Genomic DNA, 18,891 nt, shown 5'->3' on the forward strand with positions numbered 1-18,891 from the left:
ATAAACTCAAACAACACATGTACAACATATAATGAATTAAATGTAAAACATACCTGTGCTGAAAATGAAAGGGCTGAAAATAAATTGTGGAAATATAAAACACACGCACGATATGTTAGCGGGGTTCGGCCAATATTGCCTACGTCCCCGCCTTGGCTACACCAGCACAAAGATTCCACTACAGTTCACTTAACGGGTGGAGCGGCACCAATTACAACTAGGTCAATTTAAGGGGCTGACCTCAACTAAACACGCCTTACCTAGATAGTGCAACTAGCTTTTCTAATCAGGTCTAAGACAATTCGAGACTATTCAACAGAACTAGCCTCCCTCTTCAGGCCCGTGACTGGAATACAACAAATGTGTCTAAAATATTGTGTACACAAAAATGCTTCTTACACTAAGCAGATTATGTACCACTAAGTACAGTATAATCAATGCACCTCAAGTGTGTATGAACTATAAGTTCGGTGCTCTACATGTGCAATCAACACTCAATATTATGGATAATTTCAAATATGCACAAGAGAGTATAAACAAGGTTTTCTTTGAAACACAATATAAAATATCTCAATGCAAGCTTAAGGTTTCAAATATGTCAATCAGAGTTGTCAAACAACCTCAAAAATATTTTCGCAAATGTATCTAGCACAAGAGTTGTTTGAAATCTAACTTTGTAAAATATTTTCGTACTCAAAAGAACAAGCCCAAATGAGTATTGCGATGATAATGCAAATTCACTTAATTATATGATTTTTTCGAAATAAAGATTTATTAAATGAAATCGGGGAAAAAAATTTTGTTTTACTCTCACTTTGAAAACCAAATAATAATGAATATGCTGAGAGTATTTAACAATAACAAACAATAAATGAACATTCACAAAGTAAGATTTGTCAAATGAATGAAAGTATTTGAGTGTTAATAGGGTTGTTATATTTTACAATTTTACGTATTAAACTAAATATGTAATGAAAATATATTTGGTAGACGTGTTTGATTTGGACAGATGGACGGTGCAGATGGCTTCACTGTACGCAGGGGCCAGGCTTTGTCTCATTGTCAGAGACCTCAATTTATGAACTAGCACGCGTCTCTCAGAATACACGTAATATTTTATTTTGATAAACAAAGAGAAAGCAAACGTGGTGAAGCCTAACTTTAATTTTAATCTGCGCTACGGTAGGCACAAGGTTCGAAAAAAGTTATGACTGGAAGGGTGGATAAAAATAAGCTTCTCCTCACGTTGCACAAGTAAAAATAAGCTGCTCTTCCTTCGCATGGCTCTATACAATAAAGAATCAATGAGCAGTGCGAAGGCGGCTTTGAATTTCCTCTTCTCAAAATTCACCGCACCAACTTTATGTTTGGAACATGGTTTAGTCTGTTCTGTTTGATATTGATCTAAAATTAATGTAAGTGTTTGATATTGATCTAAAGTTTTTTCTTCAATTGTTTGATTGGGGATGACACTTTTCAGAAAAATGCCATGTCCATGATATTAGTTTTATGTTTGTTTAAGGTGTTGAAGGTTGACGTGATCATTATATTATATTATCCAATGATTAAGAATTTTTTCAAAATATGAGAATTTTATTATTGCTCACTACTATACATTTAGATAAGAATTTTATTTTTTGAACTAAATTACTATAAATATTTTTGCTTCATTGAACATTGATGCTCCTCATAGTTACTATATAATTAATATTATATGCTAGTATTACATTTAAAACAATAACTTGTTATAAAATTATAGAAATAGAAATCAATAGGAAAAGGTAGTAGTAGAATTATTACACTATTAATTATAATAATATGCTATAATTGGGTTGAGATTTTGATATTGCCCTGGTACTCAATCTTACGCTATATTTCACATATATAAGAATAGAGCAAAACTAAAGTTGAATAGAATGAAAATTTATATCATGAACATATAAAAATAAAAAATTAATTCGGTTGGATTTCATTTCACTGTTATGTACCAAATAAACCATTTGTGTGAGGTGAATAGAATGAAAATTTATATGATGAATATATAAAAATAAATAATCAATTCCGTTGCACTCCATTTCACTCTTATGCACCAAATAAATTATTTGTAGTTTTATATGTCAAAAAATATGGTTATTATTTTTGTATTATTTATATATATGGTCAAGGATGCAATGAAAATCTTTTTTTGAATTAATTATAGTAATTGAGTTTGTACGTATATTACCCCTCTTGTAAGTGTATATAGAAGTTTGAAAAATATTTAGATGATTTCTGATATTGTGTATATATTTTTTAAAAGAAATTTGTTGATCAGTCAATGTTATAATTTAATTTATAAGTTTGGATTAAGGATTTCTACTTGAAAAAAGAAAAGGAAAGAAAAGGAATGGACAATAAGGACAAAACTCATTTTTCAATGTATTTTCTTTCTGTATTAAATTCTATTAAAAATGAAAGTTTGTTTTTATATGATTCAAAATTGACAAAAATTAAATATTAATGATGTGTAAATTCGAATTTTTTTCTTGAATTATATATATATATATATATATATAATTTTTTCTTTTCTTTATAACCAAACATAAAAACATAGATTCCTTAATATTTTTCTTTTTTTTTTAATATTTTTTAATTTCCAAACCAATGCTAGTGAAGTATTGATATGAAAATGGGATATTATTATAATATCAAACATAATCATAAAAGAAAAAAAAAATTACAATATAGAAGATGACACTCTCATAAATAAAAAGCAAGTATATTATGTGGGGAAATTATACTTGGGACATCTCTCCCTGTATATGCATGTGTATTTATATTTTAGATGTTAAACATATTACAAATTAATACTACATTAATTAATATAGATATATAAAGCGGAAGATCTATTTTTAATATATTTAGAGTTTAGAAAACATATTGATTGATATGTGGAGGTAAGGAGATCTATACAATTTTTTGTGTTTCTAAAGATGCAATTGACACTTTCTAATACATTTATTTTTATAAAAAATTAAGTGTAAGCTAAGATTAATTTTTCTTATTTTTAAAATTATATAAGACTAAAATTTATTTTATTTTATCACTCGCAGATAATCAAGCATGCATGGATATCATCAGTATAAATAGATGAAGCCTGCCGAGAGCTTTTCCACACAGACATCGATCAGAAATATAGAGCTTGAGAAATTTCTACTTCTACAAAAATGTCCGGCGTGTTTGGGACTCCTATCACCGACGACTACATAAAGGGATTGCCGAACCCTCCGAAAAACATAACGGCAGCGGTGAGGGCGCAGTACGCCATGGACTACATCAACGACGGCAGCAAGAACGTCGACGCCCAGACCTACGTCGACAACCTCAAAACCCAGTACGGCAGTGGAATCACCTGCCGTGTCATGTTTTACAACGCCACGGGTGGCATCCTCACCTACGTCACGGAGAACGACTACCACGGCCACATCGGCGCCGCCCCTTACCCCCTCAAGTTGGAGAACGGCCAATGGGGCGCCTTTCTCCACGTCCACCCCTCCGGCTCCATGGTCGGTTCCTCCGCCGCCGCCGTCTACGGCGGCGTGAACGGAAGTGGAGAGGGCCGCGACTGGATGATGGCTTGGTCCATCCCTTACATAGGGAAGAACCACGTAAGCAATTAATACATCCATTTTGCACTTTAAATTTAAATTTGCGTTAATTTACAATTTTAATATAATTTTATACTATAATTTATTTAAATTCATACATATGTAAATTAATGACTTGAAAAGTCTAATTTTTCAAATATAAAATAACAATTTATGATGAGTTATAATTATTATTTTATTATTTGAAACAATGGTGTTAAAAATCTTTTAGATACTTAGCTAATTCACCAGGATAATGAGTCTCCACCCCTTTATTATTTTCTACTTAAATATTAAGGTATTATCTCAAATAGAAAGCTGTAGTCTTTACTCGAACTTTGACCATTTAATCAAGAAACCGTTTAGTTTACTATCCGAGTCACCCTTGGGAGGACTAATTTATGATGCTTTATTGTAAACTATTAAATAAAAGACACATTTTGTTTTCTCTTAAATTTGAAAATTATATAAAGAATTGGGTGCAGACTCGTGTAAATAAATGGTTTATGGCGCTATTAATTCAAAAGAAGAAGAAGAAGAAGAAGAAGAAGAAGAAGATATATTTCTAAAATGCTCATGGCATTGCCAAAACCATTTATTTACAAGAGTTTACACCCCATTCTATATAAACGGAATTCTCCCTTTGGTGTCATTTTTTATTTTCTTTTCTTTTTTTTAAATGTCTAATTTATCCCTATAACTATCCATGATCATTCCAAAATACTCCTTTAATTACCCACAATCATCCCAAAATACCTTTATAATTAATTTAAATACTATATAGGGGATTCTCGTTTTTATGTCATTTTAAAAAATTTCAAATTTATTCTTATAACTACCAATCATTATTCCAAAAATACTCGTCTAACTATCCACAACTATTCTCAAATACCCTTATAATTATGTCAAAATTTATCTCCATAACTACCCCTAATTGCCCCATAATATCCGTATAACTATTTACAATTATCCTAAAATGTTCTTATACTATTTAACTTTTTGTTATCTTCTTTATAAACTTTTAAAAATTATATATATAAAAAAAATAGAGAATCTGGAGCAGGCACATAGCGCGTGCCCATGCTAGTAGTAATACTAGAAGTTGAATACATATACTTTATTATGATTATAAATATAGATTATATATTCAAAAAGTGCATTTAATTACGTATAATTAAAAATTTCTTTTAGCTCATTCATTTATAGTCTACTAATCTTTAATTTTATGTGTGCATGTAGTCCTATACCGAGATACGTGAATCTGGACATTATCATGATGTTTGGGGTGTCATTTCTGACAAAATGGGTAACTCTGGACACGAAAAAGAAGATACTTGGGGTGGATGCAAGTCAAAAGCGATAATTGGTGAAGACACCTCACCAGCATATACTGCCATATTCACTTTGGAAGATGTTAAGTTCCTGGCATAGCATAGCTTACTAATTGGTTTGCACCTATGCATATCAACAACTTAAGTTTTATGTAATATTAGGTTGTGTGAATATATATTATCACGCAATCTATAAATGAAGTAATCAATAATAATCAATAGTGCTATTTTCTATAGCCTATTGTGATGAAATAAATAAAATTTTCAGTTGTTGCATTCGTATGTGGTCTCTTTAATATGAAATTGCATGCATGATTAATATTATAATAAATAATATGATTTTTTGATTTATTAATTACTTAGTAGATCAATTTTTTGAAGTACATACTTTAGTTATTTCCTCTTAAATGCATCAATATTTCATTGGGAAGAGATAAACTTGTACAAACGATTAAAAGGATTTAGTCAAAATGTATTTTTAGGTATATCAGGTGTATACACCGAAATCAATATTATTTCACCATGAACATAGAAAAATAGCTCTGAGGTGATGCACTTACCATGCAATGCAAACGATTAATTGCTAGCACATGCAAAAGAAGATCATCTAGTCATCAGACGAAGATTACTTAGTTATGGGCGCTAGGACAAGCAATCATCGGCATAAGAGTCAATTAAAATAATTAGGTCGTTAATACTTAAAAATGGTCCCAATTTATGGTTAGATCTTTAAATATTTTGATTTTGTGACTCCTAACCTTAACTACATTTTGGGCACAATTTGAAAAAAAAAATTGTAACTCCAATTAGTTTCAATTGTAATAGACGTTCAACACATTCAACTAAATTCATACAATATTGTGACAAACAATCATCAGTATGGCCTTTAAGCCACTTTATCTCTTTACTTCTATCTCTTATTATCTTTACATTCCTAACTCTATCCCTTTTTCTCTCCTTCTTATATCTTCTAATCTAGTTTTGGTCACCTCCATCATTTATTTCTTCCTTTTACGTTTTCTATGACTCATTATCTCTATCCTTACACTTCTTATCAGACTAACATAGTGAGTTTATTAAGAACTAATCCACCATTTCCCTATCTCAATCTCATTATTATTTCAAAAGGTGAATGATTTTGTGATGACCCAAAAATATATATATATATATATATATATATATATATATATATATATATATATATATATACGATTAAAGCACAATAATAATAAAATAATAAAAATGGTCATTGAGTTAATATCAATACAGAAGTGTTTTTCTGTAAGATCCTTGATTCCATGTTTGATACCTAAGAAAGATCTTGTCTAAGCGAGTGCTCAGAGACCATTGCGGCTCAGTCGCTCCCTGGAGGTCGGCCTGGTCAAAATGGAATTTCATAGGATAAACAGGATAGACACTGTTTGTACACGTAAATAAGTATATATACATAAAATAGTGTTTTGATAGACATAATTTGTAAAAATACATAATAAGATGATAATAATATAGGTATCATATGTGGGGCCCACAAGACTATGTGGGGTCCATATGAGTCCCGGAGCCACAAGACACTGTTTATATACGTAAATAAGTACATAAAATAATGTTTTGACTGATATAATTTGTAAAAATATATGATAAAATAATAATAATATAGGTATCCTATGCGGGGCCCACAAGATTGTGTGGGGCCCACATGAGTCCCGAAGTCGTATGAAGGTTTACACGAGTCTCAAAGTTATGTAAGATTCATAAAATCGTATAAGAGTTATTCGAGTTACGTAGGATCCATTCGAGTCTCGAAGTTGTGTGGGGCCCACAAGACCATATGGGGCCCACATGAGTTTTCAAAATTTAAATTTAATTCTTGTTCAAAAATAAATAATAAAATAAATAAATACTAAAAATAGTTTAAAAGTAATAACAATGATTATAATAATGATAAATAATGATTAAGAAAAATAATAAAATAATTAATTAACTAATTGATTAATTAATTAGGTAAGTAGTTAATTAAAAATTTATTTAATGGGAATGGTAGCAAGCACTCTCACATAGCCTCCATCCCCATCCCATACTCAACCCATACCTTGCCCATCCCTTACCCATTCTTTAATTTTAAAAAAATTATAATTTCACCCATCTCCCCACACTTTTATAAATTTCATTTCTTCCCCAAAATTTTCCTACAAATAGGGAGCTCTCAACCTTCATTTTTCACAACAATTTTCCAAGGAAGAGAAGGATTAGTGAGTGAAAGAATTTGTGGTGGAGAGAGAATTTTTGAATAAGTTCTCACTCACCCACTCTTTCCGATCTCATTTCTTAAAGATAGTTATTGTGTTCGTAGCACGCGGTAAAAGAAGAAGGTAAGTAAATTTTGATTATGTTAGTCTTTTTTTTATTTAAAATTTATACCCGAGTTTATTTTATAAGTAAATTTCAATTATGTTAATTAGTTCCCCAAAATTTCCATTAGTTTATTTTTACGCATATTTAATTATACCAGTTCTATTTTTAATATACTTGCATCTATTTTTGGGTTAAGAAATGTTCTAATCCCCTCGGGTAAATTTTCAGCATTTCTTTCTATTCAAAAATAAAATTATATATATTTTTAACACAAAAATTGTGTGGCATGAGTTTATTTATACGTTGCATTTTTTTGAAAATATAAGTAAAGATGAAATTTTTACGATATTATTTTAAATTGCATAAATTATAATAAGATGATTTTAAAATCCCTTATGGCAACGAAAGTTCAAAGTTACAGATGCTCGGTACCGCAGCTTAAAGTTTATACGGATCAGAGTGCACCCACACTGTTTACAGAGTGGTTATTTATGTTAGTGGATTTCTCCTGAGTGCACACCTGGTTCCGGACCAGGACTTAATAAGGAAAATCTCACTTAAAGTTTACGTACGTTAATTTAGTTTGGTCGGCCAGCCAGCTAAGTCCAGTCTTCGGACCGCACAACCCAGTCATGGAGGTAAACATGACTTACGGTAAAAAGGCCTAAGGGTGATTTTTTTTATAATATATGTTTATACATATTTAATTACGTGTACAAAGTTACTAATGATTTAAAGGAAAAGTATAAGTTTACGTGAAAATGATCATTTTGGTACTTAAATGACGATATAAGGAAAACGTATAAGGAAAAGTATATGTATATTTATCATTAAATATTTTTACAGTTTTAAAGTTAAAAGTTTAATTTAACAGTTATAGTATATAATTATAAAACTTTACTATTGTAATTGATGACAAAAGTTTTATGCAGAAATTTTTTAATTTATATTTATTCTAAAAGCAATATTGAAGTTATAGTATTAAATATTGTTTTACGAAATTCTTTAAAAGCTCATTTTGGCCACACACTAATAATAATCTTATTTACTTACTGAGCGTCGTCTCACCCCAATCGTATTTTATTTCAAATAACTCTGAAGGACATGTCGGAAATCAAGCTTAGCAAGCATGCGGGTGGGGATTAGAAAAATAAAGATTGATTAGAAATATTAGTATGGTTTTAGATATTTATGTTTGTGTAATTTTCTTCTTTTGAAATAAATGATTGTAATATGGATGATTAGTGCTCTGGTTTAATAAAAATTGAGTTTATTTGCTTCCGCTGTAAATTAGTAGTAAAAAGTTAATATCCCAAGCCCCTCGGGGTTGGGGTGTTACAGATTTTTTATCGAACATGATAATAACTTATTTCTATTATTTATGTTAGATTGGGGTCTAAAATTTGACCTAACCATAATGTTGACTTTTTGGTCGGATCCTTGTTTTGATTATGACAAATCACAGTATCTCATCTATGTGCTTTGAGTACTTGAGCTGGTTTATGTTTTAGTTAGCATAGATAATGATACAATGTGGAAGTCGTAAGAGCACCTAAATGAGCATACCCCGACGTATTCTATGGAGTTGCAAAGGAGCAACGCATGAAGATCGATTTGTGTTTCAAGTTGTATTATATTTTTATATTTATCATTTGGGTCTGTATTAATTATCTATCGGTCTATAATAATTCGCATACCATGCATGGTACGGACTATAAGCTCAAGATTGTTGAATAACCTTAAAGATCACGCTTTGGTTGACCGAAGGTTGACTGACACTGGATTTTTAGGGATTAGCTCAATGACCATAGACTAGGTTTAGGTCCCAAATTAACACATTAAAAATCCCCTATAACTTAGAATTAACATTTATGTGAATAGGGGTGTCTTTAAAAGAGAGTTAGGAATTGAACGCACAAACCCTAACATACAAAACAACTTCAGTCGACTGAACCTCCTTAAGGTCAAAAGTTTGACCATTTGGTCGACCAAGCTTGAAATAAACTTCAATACCCTGGTCGACCGAACTGGCATGTGGGGAAACCCCAACGCCTTGGTCGACCGAACTTGAAGAAGAAAAATGGCCTGGTCGATCAAACATCCAAATTCGGTCAACCGAACTTGGCCTGGTCGACCGAACCTCAGAGGTTCCAAAATCGCCTCAAGTCTAGCGGTCATCCAACACCAAAAATTAAAAACACTCTGGTCGACCGAACTGAGTGACCCGATCGACCAAACCTTAAAAATGATCGACTGAACCTCTTAAGTTGCTCGAATTTTACCGAGGTTAAAATGTGGTTATTTTTTATTAACCATGGTTAATCTTTTCTAAAATTCCATCTATGTCCCCCAACGGTTATATTTTTATGAATGTCTATAAATACCAATTCGTTTGGAAAGATTAAGCATGTATTAGCAAATATCATTAGCCAAAACTCTCCGAATTTCAAAACCCTGTTTTATCATATACAAGCCATGAATCCATCTCTTACTCATCCTACTTACTAAAATCCTTTAGTAAGAGTATTATTGAGATTGTTTATATTGGCTCACACTCTCATTGTATGTGTTTGATGTTGATTTTTTGAGAGTGAGCTTGAGAGTCCCCTTGTGATTTAATTCATAAGTTTTCAGTGGGAATACTCTCTAAAGTTTGTGATTCTTGCATTATTGTTGCTAGTATTCAAAGACTTGTTTTTGTGCTTTGTGAAATATTTTTCAAACAAGCTTGATTTCAAATAGCTCTTGTGCTAGAATTTTGAGAAAATCATCTTAGAGATATTTTGATTATATTCTCTAAAAATTTTTGAAACCCTACTTGTGACTGAAATATATTTACATATTGTTTCAAAGATAGATTGCGAATACACTCTTGTATTAAATTGCTTATTGACATTAGATTGATTGTTATTACACATATCTACACTAAACTTATAGTTCTATCATTTGACGTGCATTGATTATTGGTTGTGCGTATTGGTACATAATCTCCTTGTATTAGAAGCACATATATTTGTACACAAAATTTGTATTGAATTGTCTGTTGTATTCCAGGCATTGCCTGAGGGGGTTTTATCTAACCCGTAAGGATAAGTAAGGCCTTCTCCGGCTCACAAGAAGAGTGTGTAAAGGTTGAGGTCAGCCCTACTTTAATTTGATTTGGTTGTAAACTGTAACACCCCAACCCTAAAGGGTCTGGGATATTTACTTTTTACTATTGATTTACAGCGGAAGCAAATATACTTAATTTTTATTAAACCAGAGCGCTAATTATCCATATTACAATCATTTATTTCAAAAGAAGAAAAATTACATAAGCATAAATATCTGACATCATACTAATATTTATAATCAATCTTTATTTTTCTAATCCCCACCCGCATATTTGCTAAGCCTGATTTCCGACATGCCCTTCAGAGTTATCTGAAATAAAAATATGATTGGAGTGAGACGACGCTCAGTAAGTAAATAAGATTATTATTAGCATGTGGCTAAAATGAGTTTTTAAAAATTTCATAAAATAATATTTAATACTATAACTTCAAAACTGCTTCTAGAATAAATATAAATTTAAAAATTTCTACATAAAACTTGTCATTGATTACAACAGTAAAATCTTATAGTCATATACTATAACTGTTAAATTAAACTTTTAACTTTAAAACTGTATAAACATTTAATAATAAATATACAAATACTTTTCCTTATATGTTTTCCTTAGATCGTCATTTAAGCACCATAATAATAATTTTCATGTAAACTTATACTTTTCCTTCAAATCATCAGTAATCTTATACACGTAATTAAATATGTATAAACATATATTGTAAAAACCACCCTTAGGCCTATTTTCCGTAAGTCATGTTTACCCCCATGACTGGGTTGTGCGGTCCGAAAACTGGACTTAGCTAACTGGCTGACCAAACTAAATTAACATACGTAAACATTAAGTGATATTTTCCTTATTAAGTCTTGGTCCGAAACCAGGTGTGCTCTTGAGAGAAATCCACTAACATAAATAACCACTGTGTAAACAGTGTGGGTGCACTCTGATCCGTTTAAACTTTAAGCTGCGGTACCGAACATCGGTAACTTTCAACTTGTTTTGTCATAAGGGGTTTTAAAACCATCTTATTATAATTTATGCAATTTAAAATAATCTCGTGAAAATCTCATATTTTCATGAATAATGCAACGTAGAAATAAACTCATGCCACACAATTTTTGTATTAAAATTATGTATAATTTTTTTTAATAGAAAAAAATGTTGAAAATTTACCTGAGGGGATTAGAACATTTCTTAACCCAAAAATAAATGTAAGTATATTAAAGATAGAACTGGTATAATTAAATATACGTAAAAATAAACTCATGAAAATTTTATGGAACTAAGTAACATAATTGAAATTTACTTACAAAATAAACTCGGGTATGAATTTTTAAATAAAAAAGAAACTAACATAATCAAAATTTACTTACAAATAAACTCGGGTATAAATTTTAAATGAAAATCTAACATAATCTAATTTACTTACCATGACTTATTCCTGTGAAGCAGTCACACTAAACTTTCAACTCTTATAAGAGTGAGATTGAAAAGGGTGGAAAAACGAGAATTTAATGTATAACGAAAATTCTCCTAACGCCACTCGAATTTGTTTTTTTTTTTTTCCACTCTTCTTTTCTTCTTTTCATTTCTTTTTCATTTCCTTCTGTCTTTCTTCATTCCTCACAACTTCTTATATAGCCGTGGGAGTAATGAGGATATGATATATAGAATCATTTATTTATTTGTTCTTTTATTATCCAATGGAGCATGAAGGTGTGGATGATTGAGAAAGCATGGGAGTAATTGGGAGACATTTATTATGGGAATAAGGGAGAGGTGATGGGTGAGTGATGGGGTGATGGCTATTATTATACATATATATATTTCAATGGTGGGGGACATGGGGCTGCTTACCTATTACATATTATATATATATATATATATATATATACACACGCAAGTGATTGTTTTGTTGCTTTTATTGTTTATGACAATTCATGCAAGTGTATACATAATCACCTACATTATTATTATTATTATTATTATTATTATTATTATTATTATATCATTTATTTCTACAATATATATGTCAATAAAAAAATATTGTTTTATATATATGTACCTATATATGTACACTAACTGTGTCTACTCTATTAATCTTATGAAATTCCACTTTGACCAGGCCAACCTCCAGGGAGCGACTGAACCGCAATGGTCTCTGAGCACTCGCTTAGATAAGGTCTTTCTTACGCATCAAACATGGAATCAAAGATCCTAACAGAAAAATACTTCCGTATTGATATTATCTTAATGACTATTTTTATTATTTTATTATTATTGTGCTTTAATCGTATATATATTTTTGGGTCATCACATAAATGGTGCCGCTCTACACATTAAATGAGCATTAGTGGAATTCTCGGACTTGCGAGCTGAGGCAAGGATTTAGGCAGTATTGGCCGAACCCCAATAACATATCGTGTGTGCAATTTATATTTCTATAATTTATTTACTACACGTGTATGTTACTTTCAATAGTCTGTGAATGCTGCGCATGAATTAATTTCCATTCTTTATATTTTTCTGCGTATTTGTGATTGCATAAACAGACCCTAGGTTGGGAAATACTGTTTATGGAACTGAAATCAACTTATAAAGTTTTAAATAACCAATTCACCCCCCTCTTGGGAATACACCAAAGTAAACACATAATACTATATTATCTAATGATTAAAACTTTATACAAAACACAAGATTCCCATTACTATGCGCCACTATAGGTAAGTTATGGGCTTACCCGGGTCGTTACAGAATGGGGTTAGGGTGTAGGGTTTATTTTGTTTTGATTTTATAAAATGAAGCTCGCAGATCCCCCTTTAAAATCAACATTGTAGACAAAACCATCGACAGATTTCTACACCCCTCAAAAAATTGTTGACGGTTTAGGTTTTTAACCTACCCTTTTTATCTTTCTACTTGTAACCAGCCTGCAGTAAATACAAAATCGTTGACAGTTTTCTACATCCCTCACCAAACTGTCGACGGTTTGGTCTTCACCAAACCAAAAGTCCTCTTTCTTCAATTATTTTTATTATTATATTTTTCCGAGTCTCTACACATGACCTGATACGTGATGTCGAAAGTTACTGGGCTGATTTGTATAGGAATTTCAATGGATCCTACAAACTCTCTACGTGTCCTATTAAAAGCCTTCACAATAAAGTTGTTTTGCTGCATGTATGAGATATCAATTGGCAACTTTTGAAGAGTGGTCATGGCCATAATATTTTGCGATGACCCATTATCAATCAAGACCCGAGCTATCATGTGGTCACGACACCTGGTGGAGATATGGAGCACTTTGTTGTGGCCATGGCCTTCTAATGGGATTTCCTCATCAGTGAATGTGATATTATTGGTTGTTGTGAGACTTTCAATTATATGATTGAAATTTTCCACGCTAATGTTCTTTGGGATGTATACCTGATTGAGGATCTTTAAGAGGACCTCCATGTGTGTCTCTGAATTCAAAATCAAGGACAATACTAATATGTGGGTGGGTAACTTGCTGAGTTGATCTACCATGTTGTACTCACTGTGCTTGATCAATTTCAAGAATTCCTTTGCATCCTTGTACGGAACTGGCTCTTTAACGTCTTTAGTGGGCTCTCCCGACTTCTACTGATTTCTTTTTCTAGAAGTTTGGGCATGTAAACTCTACCGTTGCAGGTTTTTCCTCCAACCCCCATGACGTTATTAGCTCCTTCTCCAACATTGGTCTTACATCTGTATCTCCACAGTACTGCCTGGTTGCTTTGGTATGGAAAGGGTCTGGGAACTTATATTACCAAGCAAGCTGGTGCTTCCCCCAGGGAAGAAGATCTTCTTGAGTTGGAAATAAACGGCCAATTAGTGTATTGAGGATGTTTCGACCTCCCTTCTTCTATAGCTTGGATTTTGGTGTTTCCTCTGGTGGTGCATACTTCCATCCAGCCGAGGTCCATAAGTTCTTATACGAATCGTTGAAACGTCTCACAATTTTGTACCAACCAACCTTCTTTTTTTCAACATTCACATGGTGCCTCTTTTGGGAAATTGCATATTCTCTAAGTATTCCTGTCGGCACAGCTTTTTGTAGACTAGATCCAACAAGAATTGTTTCAATTTCAGTTTCCTCACTCTTCTTTTAAAGCGTTTGTTAACTTTGGTGTATTCCCAAGAGGGGGGGGGGGGGTGAATTAAAATTTTAAAATTTATTCCTAGGTTTAACTAATCTAATAGCAGTATATTCACAACCTAGGGTCTGTCTATACAATACCAAATGCGCAAATAAATATAACGTTCAGAAATTAAATAATGCGCGACAATCATAATATAACATACATGTGTGATAAATAAATTATGAAAAAATAAAATGCACGCACAATATGTTATCGGGGTTCGGCCAATTGTGCCTATGTCTCTGCCTCTAGCTCACAAGCCTGAGAATTCCACTAAAACTCACTTAACGGGTGGAACGACACCTAATTATAACCAGGTCAATTCAAGGGGCTGACCTCAACCAACACGCCTTAGTAGGATGACGCACCTAATTTTCCTAACCGGGTCTAAGCCAGTTTGAGACTATTTACCATGACTAGTCTCCCTCTTCAGGCTCGTTCTTAGAATACAACAAATTTAACCAATAAATTGTGTACAAATAAAGTGCTTCTTACTCTAAGATGATAAGTACCAATATAATCAACACACTACCAAATGATAAGATATGATAAGCTCCGTGTAGCCTTAGTGTCTACTCTCAAATTAATGTCAATAATGCCATTAGTACATGAGAGTGTAAGTGACAAGATCTTTGTGTCAAAATAATATTCTTAATCACAGTTGTAGTAATCATAAAAAAAATAATAATAATAAAATTAAAATTAAAATTAATTTAAAATATATAAATTTAAATTTAAATTTAAATTTAAAATTCAAAAAAATAAAAAAATATTAATTAATTATTATTAATTAAATAATATAATATAATATATATATATATATATATATCAGGTTTCCTAAAGGATGAGGAAACATGATTTTCATTTTATTTTATTTCTTCTTCTTCTTTCTTTCTTTCTTTCTCATATGTGTCAACGCACTCCTCGTCTTCTCTCTCCCACTCCCCTCCATCTTGTCTCCATTATTTGGCCGATCAAAAATCCAAAAATACCGTTGGGCTCTACTCACCGCCACCGACATTTCTACTGCAGCGAATCTATCATGGGAGCGGCGTAAGCATATCTCTTGAGGTAAGGCCAAATCTTAAACTTACATCAATTTCTCTTAAACTATAAGCTCCATTAACGAACGGAAATTGTCAGGAGACTCGTGGGGAGATTCTCTACAATATAGCCGGAGCGAGTTTTCGAATTGGAGATCCGAGTTACCAATCATAAATCGGGGGTAAGTTTAGTAATTTAGACTTTTATTGGGCTATTTAGGGTATTCAAAATTTAGGAAAATTTTAGGGAAAGTTATTCTAAGAATTATGATGAAATTTGAATTTCAGGGTTCAATGGTTTTTGAACACCTAGGGCGTAGGCTGGGGTGTTATCGGGTTTTTTCAGGAATCGGGTAAGGAGATTAAGTTAAGTCAACAATTTTATGAACTTTGAATCAATTAAATTGTTATGTTTATATAAATATACTTATTTACTTATTTATTTATTCATTTAGGAATTTAAATGATATTTTGGAAACCAACAGTTCAAAATGGATTTTACAAACTTAGGATATATGGTATGGTACTTTTGAATAAAATGAACGGTGAAAAGTTTGTTTATTTATATGGATATATTAAAATTTGGAAAATTGTGTGACAAAAGACTTAATTTGTATGGATTATTATATATCTGGAATTGAGATTTTGAAATACTGAATTGTTTGAGAAATATTGGAATTGTTGAGAAATACTGGAAATGCTTGTGAAAATACTGGAATTGTTTATGAAATGCATGTGTTTGAATTAACAGCTAGTGGCCGGGTATTGTTTGATTGGCTAAGGGCCAGGATTATTATTTGATGGTCGAGGGCCGAGTTTGAATTGATGGCTATATGCCAGATTGTATTTTGTGGCCGAGGGCTAGGTTTTGGAATAACAAGGAATATATGTGAACTAATGTTTTAAATGGTATTTTCTATTATCTAAATTGCATGATATGCTTTAAGAACCCTGGAGACCTGTGTATTGCGAGCACGATATCGTTGCTAGTTAAATCATGTGCACCCACACTGTCTGGATAGAAGTGTAGGGGGCCCAGTCGACTGCCTGCGTGAGGTTGATGTAAGCGCGTCGGACTTGCAGCTTTGCTGTGGATGCCTGCAGATGTGTTTGCAGAGGATGTTGTATTTGACTTTGTTTGGGCTGATCACTCATGCTTAGTCCAGCCTTCGGGCCGCACAACCCGTGCCATTGGGATGTAAATGGCATGTTTGTCACAGGGAGTGTCTTATATGCATATTTGTTAATTTATGTGAATATGGTTAATTAATAAGATAATTTCGAGGGCTTACTGAGAAAGGTGAGTGTCCTGGTAGTAGTAATGGTACTATAGCAGAGGGAAGCTACTTGTATGGATAGGTAATCTTCCCTATCCTCTGCTAATTGTGTGTGTGAGTGTAAAATAAAAATGTTTTCATAAATGTGTTTATCTATTTAGTGAATTGGTTATTTTCTGTACACTACATGCATGCTGGCCACACATTGACATTAACTTAGTCTTCCCTTACTGAATTGTGCCTCACCCCTACTTTACAAACTGTCTTTTCAGGAAATCCTAAAGATCAGGTCTAACGGGCTAGAGGATCCGGGCTAGTGGTGTAAATTTATGTAGGTAGTGTGTAGATAGAGATTTTATTTTTGTTTAGTTTTGTGGGATGTAGTTATGTGAAAATGGATACTTTTGTGTATAAAGATAGTTAGAACTCTGGTAATGTAATTTGAGGATTTTATATTTTATTTCCGCTACATATGTGTGTTTTATATTTGATGAATAAGGTATCAGGTACACTGACGTCATAAAGTAGCACTTTGGGCCCATGTGGCGGATTGGGGTCGTTACAACAGTGCACTACCAAAGATCACAAGTATACTCAAAATATCTCAACAGAAGTTTTTATCAAAATAAACTACAATAGATATTCAACAATGGTTTGTAAAAATAGTTATTTGACCTTTGTATTAAAATGATAATCTTAATCAAGGGTATAGCAACAAAAATATTTTGGCACGCAAACAAATATCTAAAAATATATATTTATCAAATATAAGCACAAGAGATATTTTGAGAATGATTTGTAAAATATTTTAGCAATCAAAATCCAACGTGAACTCCTTATGTATTGCAATGACAATGCAAAACTCAAAGGTTCAATGAAGTATTCCTAGGGAAGACTTATTAACAAAGTCTCCTAGGGAAACTTCAAGCTTAGCTCTCTAATAAAATAACCTCAATCAATAAGAACAAGAGAGAGCTTAAGTCTAGTGGGAAGAACACTCAATCACACTTACAAAGAGATTTAAGCAATAAAATCTGGTAAGAATGAGTGTAGGAGGCTCAAAAATGAGTATAGGAGACTTTTGAATTTCAGAGGATTTTTCCTAATTAAGATTGCTAATCCAATGCTAATCATTTCAAATGAGGGGGTATATCTAGACTACTCTTTGATTATAGCCGTCTAGGACACATAGGGAATTATTATCAATGTTTTAAAACACATTTGAAAAATTAACCTTATTTTATTATTTTAACGCAGTAAAAATATTAGGGCAACCAGAGAGCACCGGTCGACTGAAGGCAAGGTTTGGTTGACCGAGTGTGCAAGTTCGGTCGATCAGGCAAGATTTGAACTAAAAGTTCGGTCGACCGGTCAACAGGGTTCCAAGGCGATTTTTCCTTTCCACACGGTTCGGTCGACTAGGTGAATTTGAACTAAGTAGTTTGGTCGATCGAAGCATTGGATTCTCCCACGTGTGGGTTTGGTCAACAAGGGCTTTACCCATTTAAATTTGGTTGGTCGACCGAAGAGTCAAAGGTTGATTTCGGTGAGAGTTTGGTCAATCAGGTAAAATGAACTAGGCCATGTTCGGTTGATTGGGTAGTGGTCAAACAAATGACCCGGTGACTGGTTTGGTCGACTAACAAATATGTACTTGTGAAGCACGGTCGACCGAACATACATTTTAAGTGCATTTCAATTCTATTTACTTATGTGATCACCCTTTCCATATAACCATATATATATGCATGTTCATGTCCTAAGGTCATTTTAGGTCTTTTTCGTTTTGAGCTTACCTATCATACCATGCAAGTGATGCATATGATTATTACAATCCAGAACCTATTTACTATTACAGACCCATAATGAATAATGAATTTAAATAAACATAAATAATGTCTTCAGGGCCTTCAACTTCTACTTATTGTGCCGTCATATTGATTTCCTAACTATATACCTGCATATATCCTTAAACATCCATCAAATACAACAA

The 18,891-nt window shown here is 32.4% G+C and overlaps 1 protein-coding gene across 1 annotated transcript; it reads left to right on the forward strand.

Annotated features, from left to right (window-relative positions):
* Positions 1 to 3,206: 3,206 nt before the first annotated feature.
* Positions 3,207 to 5,057, forward strand: LOC131151541 (23 kDa jasmonate-induced protein-like). The gene is made up of 2 exons (XM_058102783.1): positions 3,207 to 3,647; positions 4,866 to 5,057. The coding sequence occupies exons 1-2, from the start codon at positions 3,207 to 3,209 to the stop codon at positions 5,055 to 5,057; spliced, it is 633 nt and encodes a 210-aa protein (XP_057958766.1).
* Positions 5,058 to 18,891: the final 13,834 nt, after the last annotated feature.

The sequence above is a fragment of the Malania oleifera genome, chromosome 3, assembly GCF_029873635.1.
Source record: "Malania oleifera isolate guangnan ecotype guangnan chromosome 3, ASM2987363v1, whole genome shotgun sequence".
In the NCBI taxonomy this organism is placed as follows: Eukaryota; Viridiplantae; Streptophyta; class Magnoliopsida; order Santalales; family Ximeniaceae; genus Malania; species Malania oleifera.

What these genes read in the sequence shown, in the direction of transcription:
- LOC131151541 (XM_058102783.1), top strand. Translation starts at nt 3,207, where the DNA reads ATGTCCGGCGTGTTTGGGACTCCTATCACCGACGACTACATAAAGGGA. An exon ending in CTTACATAGGGAAGAACCAC is followed by an intron (nt 3,648 to 4,865) that starts GTAAGCAATTAA and finishes GTGTGCATGTAG; the next exon opens with TCCTATACCGAGATACGTGA.